The 9,851-nt window shown below is 42.9% G+C and overlaps 1 protein-coding gene across 1 annotated transcript; it reads right to left on the bottom strand.

Annotated features, from left to right (window-relative positions):
• Positions 1–7,711: 7,711 nt before the first annotated feature.
• LOC128735161 (cationic amino acid transporter 2-like) lies at positions 7,712–9,604 on the bottom strand. Its single transcript, XM_053829657.1, has 3 exons — positions 9,250–9,604; positions 8,171–9,190; positions 7,712–8,112 (listed from the first exon to the last, which is right to left on the bottom strand). Exons 1-3 carry the CDS (start codon positions 9,602–9,604, stop codon positions 7,712–7,714), a joined length of 1,776 nt encoding a protein of 591 aa, XP_053685632.1.
• Between the last annotated feature and the right edge of the window lie 247 nt (positions 9,605–9,851).

Below are 9,851 nucleotides of genomic sequence, written 5' to 3'. Positions count from 1 at the left end.
TAAACTTGCGGTTACCAGTGGCAAGCGACTTCAAAGGAAGAGCTTGCACTATCTCTTGCCGAGCTCAGCTGATTAGAACGCCGACCTACGCTTTCCGCTTGGCAATGCATTGCTCGAATTTAATGGTGCATTACGCCGGTATTGCCGCGTAAAAGGTTGGGCTTGGGCAGTGTGTGAAGTTCATGACATGGAAAAGAGTCACACCCGTGGCACTACATCTCGTGTGACTAGATTGCCACGTATATCAATCTCTCCTGAATTTATGTTGTCTAATCGAATAGTCTTTTTCAGGTTCAATTCGAACATACATCAACCAGCATCATGAGCTTAAGAGGGTACCTCTCTACTACTGGATCCGAGGCAAATTAATAACAAATTAACGCTATAAGGGAGCGTGCTTCTAAGCTGGGGTTAGTCCTTGACGCCTATTGGGATTATCGCTGTTTAATTGCAAGAAATTTATGAGTGCGCTTTCTCTTAGCATTCGGTGACATAGATCAACGATCAGAAAAATGCGATGGTCGATGGATTGTTTATTAATTTTATGCTACAACTTGGAAACAATATTTATAAATTATTGGCTCTGATCGATTAGTTGATGTAGTTAAGCTTGCTGGAATGCAGTTATTACAAGGAAACAGACACACTTAACCTTGCAATAGAAAACTATTTCCTGCCAGTAATTTCCTTTTTACGTTGATTAATTTGATGTTTTGCATTAGGGATATCTTTTAAAATTCTTTTGAGAGAATGGTAACAAAAAACCGGTATGTATGCTTAGCCCGGTTTTCGGAAAACTAATTAAACTAGCAAAAACTAATTAAAATATATTATTTATTATTTTTCTAAGTGCAAGCGAACCTCACATTATCGACTGCATAGCCCATAAACACTTTATGCCAACGGATGGTGAAGTCCTGCCACCAGCTCATTTCGTCTCGTACGTTATACTCCAACCAGTCGATTGCGCCCAATTCATTGCGGAGCACAACCTGGTAGCTTGCCCACAAAGAGCGATAGAAGTCCAGATAAATCTCCAGCACCTCCAAAGTTAAGTCTATATCTTCCAAAAACACGCTATCACTTAATGTTTTCACGGGCTGATGAATAGTCCGGCTGTTCTCTCGCTGCATGAACGCCATTTGAGGATTGAACCGCCACGTCCAGTCAGAATCAAGAACATCGATCAGAACGGTTGCTAAAACGCCGATATCCTGTGCGCCATACCACACGTAATAATCGAAGAATTCTTTGACTTCCTCCCAGCATTCATCGTTTAGCAATTCATGGTTTTCGATAGCTTGCCACGTTTCGTTGGTAATGATCCGCATTTCCACAGTAAGGTTTGCCAGTTCGTTTAGAATCCAATGTATTTGCTCACCGCGAAGTTGAGTATTTTCGGCACGCAGTTGCTGGAGTTGTGGTTCCACCGTTTGGCTTTGCTCGGCAAAAAGTTCCTGAATTTCCGGTAATGGTGTGATACCCCAGCACTCGCTGGTCACTGTCAGTAACAGAACTAAAAGCAACATGACTAAGGAGAGCAATAAATTACGCTAAATAAAATGAAACGGACGTTCTTCCGGCACACTTGTTGCAGACTGACTCTGTGAGGGCGTACTGAAGCGCTCTAATTTATGTCGCTTTAGATTTGGATTTCTGCAGAAATCTTTTGATCTAATCTTTTCACATATCGCTGGCGAAGTGTTGCAATATGTCTAACTCTTCACAAACCTTATACTAATGAAATCATCCATATTTGATGTTTCATAACTGCGCTTGCTGCTACCGAAAAATCCCCCAATTGATAAGGTTGCAAAGCAGATTTGGCTAGACGAAATGTCTGCGGAAAAGTGGAATTTTTAATGCTGATAAAACATATGGTTTGAATGGTTTGATCAGCTACTTCAAGCATGCATGGTGCTGCATAACTCTTTATCTTTCGACAATTTTCCAGATAACATTCATATTCTGATATATAAATGGTAATATGTGGTTTGTCCGCTATAAACTCAAAAACCGGAACCGGACCGATTGTCATGAATATTTTCCATTGACATTTGTCATGAAAATTTGCATATAAGGGCTTTTGGATACGAGAAGAATTTTAGCGCAATCAATTTCACTTTATTTCAGCGGAATAGCAAGGGAGAGGGGGGTTGTTCCTTACGCTATTAAACGGAAAAAGTAAAAAGTTGTATAATAAAGTACTCGGGTGTGAGTAGTATCTGTTTGGCCTAGTAGTGTGGATTAGAGACGGGGAGTCGTATTCTACTCTTCTGAACCAATAAAGTAAACGGGAATGAAGTACGGGGATTCTGGGCTAGCAGTTTTCTTCTATTTCAATTCAACAGTACATCACCTTGGTACAATTTTCTGTGTTATTAGAATGGATTTGAGAGTTTCCACTTGTTCTAGAATAACCTTGGTCAACCACGTCCAGAATCCGAAAATCCCTATGTTTGCATGATCTTCTCTAGAATTTCCCATTTGACCATTTGTATCAAATGCTGCCTTGAAACCGACGAACCATAATGTTGTGGTTTATTTTATAAATGTTTGAAGAAAATCCGACTTAAAATAAAATGAGTTATTGCCGATACTTTGCATGTGTTTTAATTTTCTCGAGTACAGTCTTTATGCCAAACAGCAAGAGAACTCGTAAAATCGGGGGAGCCCGCGCTAATACTACTCAAATTTTTACATCCTTTAGAAATGTCGAAAATATACCGACGAGTACAAGGTTTTGGGCAATAACAGAAGCGACTTCTTTTGATACTTTTACCTTCAAACCCAGCTTCTTACAAAACACCTTAGGTATTTTAAAAGGCTTACTTAATACTCAATTGGGCCGCGCCGACGAGTTGGGTGGGTTGACGACTTTTGGTACAAAAACAACATCGTTATTTCTATACCAGTCTATCGTCGTCCATGCTTAGTGGCAGGATGCAAAATGCAGTCACAACAGCATCTTGCCTTTGTGAGACCGCATGAAGGGTAACAGGCGCTTCTGGAGGCACTCGTCCAAGCAGATTTGCCCATTAGTGGTATCTGTCGTACGAGGTACGGATGGCTTATCTTGTCGCACCCACAAATGATTTTTTTAGCGAATTTGTTCACCTTTATGTTACCTGCTCAGAAATGTTCAACCGTGATGTAGCAACGGCTACTGCTTTGTGTCTACCTTGATGTAAGTCTCCGTTTCGTCAGTCACTTTCACAGTGTTTTGTTTGTTGTTCTTGTTCGGTGCCTTCCGAACTTTGGGAACGTGGAAAATGGCAGCTTTCATAGTTTTTATTGGACAAACCAAGTGGTAATATCCGTTTTTTCGCTTCATTGGGAATCGAAAGTTTCGGCTTAAACAGATTCAACACCTTCCTGACCTTCACCAGGTCGGGTGTTTTCGATTTTCTGTCGATGCCTCAGCGCCGTTGGGTATCCTTGAATGACTTCGCCATTTCGGACATCGTCAAATGATGGATTCCCATAAGGAAACATCCATCTGTAGGTCATCGTCATCGTCAGAGTAGAGATTGACTGAAGTTTTTGGAGCGTCTTAGTAGAATATGAAACCTAAAAATTAAAAAAGAAGAAAACTTATCCAATTTAATTCTACTATGTGCATTTTATTCACGACAGATACGTATTTCGCCTACGACTTGCAGGCTTCCTCAGTGTCTGTTTTCGAACTAAAAAAAAATGGCTGTTTCGTACTGTTTTAAGCAGTCGTCTCCATTGAACTCGATCTTGGGCCACTCGTCGCCAATTTCCCTGGTGCCTTAGAAATAGCAAATCACTTCCGACCTGATCGAGATATCTTGCAAGTTGAGCTCTCTGTTTCTGGTGCCGGTGGGGTTGCTGATTACATCTGTTTTCGTCGCACTGTCGTTCGCCATCCTTACGACGTGTCCGGCCCACCATAGCCTATACATACTTGCTTTCGCCAGATGTATGATGGGTATCTCTCCAAGCAATGCTTGGATTTATACGCCTCCGCCACTCTCTGCTTTCAGTTTGCACTCCACCAAATATCGGCATTAACTTCCGCTCGAACACGACATAGTTTCCTTTTCCAACATCGCCATTGAGCGTGTTCATCGAAAAATTGCTTCTACCTGTCAACCACGTCACGCTCGTTTGTGATTAGATTCCCTCCCTCGTCTCTACAAGTGTCAGGTTTTGGTGTATAGTTGAGATGATCTGGTATGAAAATTTGAATACCCGGGCGTGACCCGTATCCGATTTCGAAAAAGAAAATAAAAACCCGTACGCAACCCGAACCTGCACATTTATTTTTTATGGTACCCGAAACCCTGCGCCGTAGCGTGCGGTTGGCCAGACGGGCCCCGGCTAAGGGGGCTAGCGCTTGGGGGCACCGAAAAAGGCCTCGATGCTTTGTTCGAACTGCCAGCTCCACCCCGTAGCGAAGAAGTTGGACATGATGAAGCACTTCGTATCCGCCGAATAGAGCCAATCCGACAATTACAACATCCTCCTCCCGATAAAGACGAAAGCGTTGAACGGAAACCTGGTTCCGGCCACCCGATAATGCTGCGTGACCGTAACGTGCAGCAGAAGCTGAAGATGAAGACCGAGAGCAAGGTGCTCTCATTCTTCCGCGCCTTGGGCCGAGATGTCGGAGGAACCGGCAAAACGGTTAAGAAGTACTGAGTCAAAGTAGACATTTTTATGCGGAAGCGTCAGTCGATGCTGGCTGTGTCTGAGTAGCATGCAATCGCCTTGCGAACGGCTGAAGGTGCTGGTGAAAATATCTTTCCGGCAAAGCACGATGTCCCGAACATAATGGGCAACGACTGGCAAAGGACCGAGTACTTTTCGTCCCCCACCAAGAAGATAAGCGATGACGTCAAATATATCTTCCCAAAAAAGATCCTTCTGTGGCCGACGATCAGCGAGAAGAGAATGTTCAAGCCGCTGTTGTTTCGTTCGGGGTTTACGTTGAACTAGGAGATACGAAGAAAAAGTATGAAATACCTGCTGGAAGTTGCCGCCTTCATTCAGAATTATCGCGCAAAGGACGCGCAAGTTTTTTGGCCATGGCCTTGGCCCATTATGCCATGAGATCTCTAGAGGAGATGAACCGGCTAAAGATAAACGTTGTACTGATGATCACCAACTCTCCCAACGTTTTCTAACTCCTACCAATAAAAACAATTTTAGGTGAAGCTCAAACGGAGCATTTACTCCAATAATTTTGTGGCCAAAACGGAGAAAGAGCTGATCGCCTAGCCCACGAAAGAATTGAATAATATGCCAACGTTTATCTTTTGATCGGCGATAGTGAAGGTTCCGGTAAACCGCTGTAAAGCCACCCGGCAGGGCGACAAAGAATATCTATAGAAGGCTTCATCGCCATTCAAAATTAGTCCATTTTTTCAATATATAAGTTAAGTGCAGCGAAGTATTGCATTAGGGCGAATACGAAAAAATGATAAACCTGGAACACTGATTTGGGAAACCGGGGGGCCCTAAATTGGGTTTCCGCTAAGGGCGCCACAATGTCACGCTACGGCCCTGCCGAACCGACAGCTACAGGTTTCGGGTAAATTTATCCGATTCTACCAAACCATCTTTAGTTCAATGTGCTCATTGAGATGGTCGGGTATAAAAATTTAAATACCCGAATCCGACCCGTATCAGTATCTTTGGCTCGAGCAACACGGCCCGACCCGTGCCCGGATTAAAAAAATCCGATCCGAACCCGCAATTATTTTTTTTCAATACCCGAACCCGATCCGAACTCCCCGGGTACGGGTTTCGAGTAAATGTACCCCTACCCCACGATTTCTAGTATGTAGCCCTAAGAGTTTGGTTCTTGTAAAACTTGCGCCCAGTTAGCTCCGAGGTACTATGCTGGCCTAGCCAGCCATAGGATCTTTGCACTAGCCCCGTAAATTTCGTGTACTCTAATAACCGGCGAAGTCTTCTTTATCGACAGGTCAAGCTCTTAAGGACGTTTTTACCCATGGCTTTGCTTTTTTGTAAAACTTGTGCGTGTCATTAGCTCGGAATAGCTGTTCTAATTCTTCACGTTCTTTGTCCTCCTTTTGGCGCTTTTTACTCCTCAAGATCGCTGTCAACTTGTTCCTTGCTCGTCAGAATTTGGCCAAGTTATACAACGGAGTTTTTCTTCTAGTACCGCGGTAGCGGCCTCTCCAATGGTCGAGCCTGTTTTCAAAGGTCGAAGCACCTAACTCATTGGAAGAAGGCAGTATCTCATCCGGTATTTACGAGTAGTTCTCGGCGAACTGCGGGTCATTTAGGTGCCTAATTTTCAGCCGAAAAGGAGGCCTTTGACGTGTCGGGTATACGGTTGACGGTTTTGAGCGTACATATACTGCTACTAGGTGATGGTCCGACTTAATATCTGCACCCCGTAGGAAAAGTATACTTGTAATGTTGAAGAACGTTGTCAATCTGGCTCATTGTATGTACGGGGAAAGAAAGTGCTTGTGATCACAAGGCCTCGCGGAACCGTAAAGTTGGCATTGCAATGCCGATTGTTATCGTTTGTGTCGATGTGCAGCCTATTGAGCCTGACCACCGGCCTAGCGGTGTATTTAATTCCTACCGACCTGGGCGACCTGGGCCGATGATGATCTTGATGTCCCGTACGAATCGTCATCGTAGGATCTACCTTCATGTGGGCAGTCACGTGGTCATTTTTTCCTTTCGCGTTTTGTCTCACCCTTACGATACTATTACACCTTTGTTTCATTGTTTGTTTTACCAAATTCTTAGTCTATTGTAAAGATTTTAAGATTTGACTTCATGGTTAAGTCAAAATAAAACCACAAGGTTAAACCTACTAAAACTTTCTTCACTTTCGAAGAGCTTCTAAGTCATTAAGAACGTAGTTGACCTTTTTGGTAATTTTGTTTGATAATTTTAGAGCTGCGCTCATTGCTTACAACATTTTCTTCGCAATCAGTTATAGTACCATTAGAGCAGAATAAGCCAGTAAAAATTAATCATTTGGTTAATTTTCATGTTAATCAATTACTAGTTCGCGTTGCGTGTCGCACGCGAGAAAGAATGTTTTAGCAAACCAACGCGGTTTTTCTGATACTTTCAACAACTGATTCTAGGCTTAAGGTATATGTTCGACTAAGGAAATGATTAGGCCTCGAGTTACTGCACCCATTAAGCTTAGAAATTATCTGCGATCTAGATTGCCGCGTTGAAACAAAAGAGTTTACATCATGCACTGTTTATAGAAACACGTATGATACGGGCCAATAAATTGCACTCAAGTTTACAAAACATTTTCACCCTCGGTTTTGTTTCGTATCAACCAGCGGCAATATTCTCCCATGAGCTGCTGGTTTCCGCTAGTTTCAGCTGCCGTTCGCAGGTCAATTTCATCAGCCGATCGCGCAGAAAAACGGGGAAGTAGGTAGATAGCGCTCAATGAAGGACAATACTTCGTGTCTTAATTGCATGGTTTATTGAATACTATGTATCATCTTCACATCACAAAGAATAAATATTGAATCTTTTCTGAACAATAAGTGATTGTTAAAGTTGCATTTGTTATTTGAGATTCTCAACTAAAAGTTGGTCCCTCTCCAAATATAAGTGTAAAAAATCACAAAACCAACTTCGAATGATATTTCGCTAAGTTTAATTTCTAAGCCCGGAATGAAAAACTGACTAGAGTGCAAATTCATACTGTAGAACTAATCGTTAGCTACTACACCTTTTCTATTCCGGACACAGCAAACGGATTCTGTAGCTGACTTTCGGAAAACGTGGGACTTCGACTTCGGGAAGCCAAAGTCGAGTGTCGAATTCCATAGGAAAAGTAAATTAGAAAGCCTATCAGTAACCAGACGGAAAAACTGATCCACGTTGCAGCATCCAGCTGGAACATCAGATAGATGTTTACAAACATGCTCAGCATCGGCACAAACGGCACACAGGGAACTTGAAAGGTAAGTTTAGCTTCGTCGATGGGTTGGCAAGCAATTACCAAATAGAGAATCAACATTGTCGTAACGAGTGCTATTAGGATAATTAAAACGAGCGGATACTGAGCAGACAGATAGTCCTGACCGTGAACCAGTAGCACACATACACCACAGATTGCAATCGCTATAAAGAGAAAATGTTGTTAAAATTTTGAGTATTGTTAGGTATTATCAGGACCTACCGTAAACAAGAAGACAAACTTTAACTATCTTCGATGTAAGAGAATTCGGTTTCTTGGCAATGTTCAAATTGAACAATTGTTTCATAATCATCGATTTTTCCTGGTTTGCGGTTTGAAAGTTGTCAATTTTATCATATCGCAGAACCATGACACTGACAGCAACGATCGTATATGCTAGCAACGTTCCGATCGACATCATATCGATTAATTGTTGTAGATCGAAAAGTAGGGCCATCGTTCCAGCAACTAGTCCGGAAATAATTGTTGCCAATATGGGTGTTTTCGTTTTGGGATTCACTTGACGCAATCCTTTGAACATAATTCCGTCGGATGACATAGCGTAAAGGACACGTGGCAGTGGAAACATCGCTCCGAGTGAATTGGTGCAGAGTGAAAAAATTGCACCTATCGATACGATCCATTTGATTTCCTGCCATCCGAGCCAATCGAAAAGATTGGGAAATGGTGCTATTGGATCTTGCAGATAGTATGGCAATGCCATCGTCAGAACCGTTGCAACACCGAAGTAAGACAAAAAAATAATTAGAAGGGAAAATATGATAGCCAGTGGAATGTTTTTCGAAGGGTTTCGAGCTTCCTCTCCGGTCGTAGCTATACAGTCAAATCCTACATATCCGTAGAAGCATTTGGCAGCGCCTGCCATCACTCCTGCTATTCCGTAGGGCAAGAATCCTCCTGCTCCGCCATTTATATCGGATGGAATATCCTCCGGTTTTATGTTCCAATTGCCAGGATCAGCTTTAGTTCCCACAGAAATAAGCACAACCGCGATCACTAGCAGATTTACACCGGTGAAGACGTTATTCAATATGGTGGATTCTTTCACTCCATAGGCCAAAAGCGCTGTGACAGTAAGAACCACCAAAAATGAAAACACATCCGGATACGATCCTAGAAAACTTATTCGAATCTCCATTATATTGCGCATTGCACCCGCTATCCGGTAATCGATTAAAGCATCTATATAACCGCTAAGTCCACGTGCCACACTAGCCGTTCCTGCAAAATGCCGAATTAAGCGAATTTCTAAGCATAGAATGGCATAACCCGCAACATACCGATAATGTACTCCAACATTAGATTCCACCCGATGGTAAACGCAGCGAACTCTCCGATCGTGATGTACGTGTAGATGTAAGCTGATCCGGCTTTCGGAACTCGTGCGGCAAACTCGGCATAACACAAGCCAGCTATGGCTGCAGCCAAGGCGGCAATCACAAACGAAACCACCACACCCGGGCCGGCCTGTTCGTAGGCTACCGATCCGGCAAGGACGTATGCTCCCAGCCCGAGCGTACTGCCGACGCCGAGTCCCGTCAGGTCCAGCAGCGTTAGCACACGCGCCAGTTTTGAATGGCTGCCGTCATCGTCGTTAGGTTTCTTGCGGCTTATCGCCTTGCAGAGGGTTTCCATTGTAGACTGGAAATATAGAGGAAATTAACAATTCATTATGTAATTTACACTTAGCGTGTGAACAAAACAATTTAACGGGAAACTAGCAGTCATTAACTTTTCGTCGGAAAGCCCAATTCCGGAAGCAGTTTTTGGGCCCAAAAACGGGATTCTATTTATAAAAATGTAAATACTGCATTCTTCTTGCCAGTCTGAACACAGCGAATATATTTTTATAAACAAAATTTTTGTTTCAAATAAAAAAACT

The sequence above is a fragment of the Sabethes cyaneus genome, chromosome 2 (assembly GCF_943734655.1).
Source record: "Sabethes cyaneus chromosome 2, idSabCyanKW18_F2, whole genome shotgun sequence".
Classification (NCBI taxonomy): Eukaryota; Metazoa; Arthropoda; class Insecta; order Diptera; family Culicidae; genus Sabethes; species Sabethes cyaneus.
The sequence above is the reverse complement of the archived record's forward strand: the minus strand, read 5'-3'. Positions and strand labels throughout refer to the sequence as shown.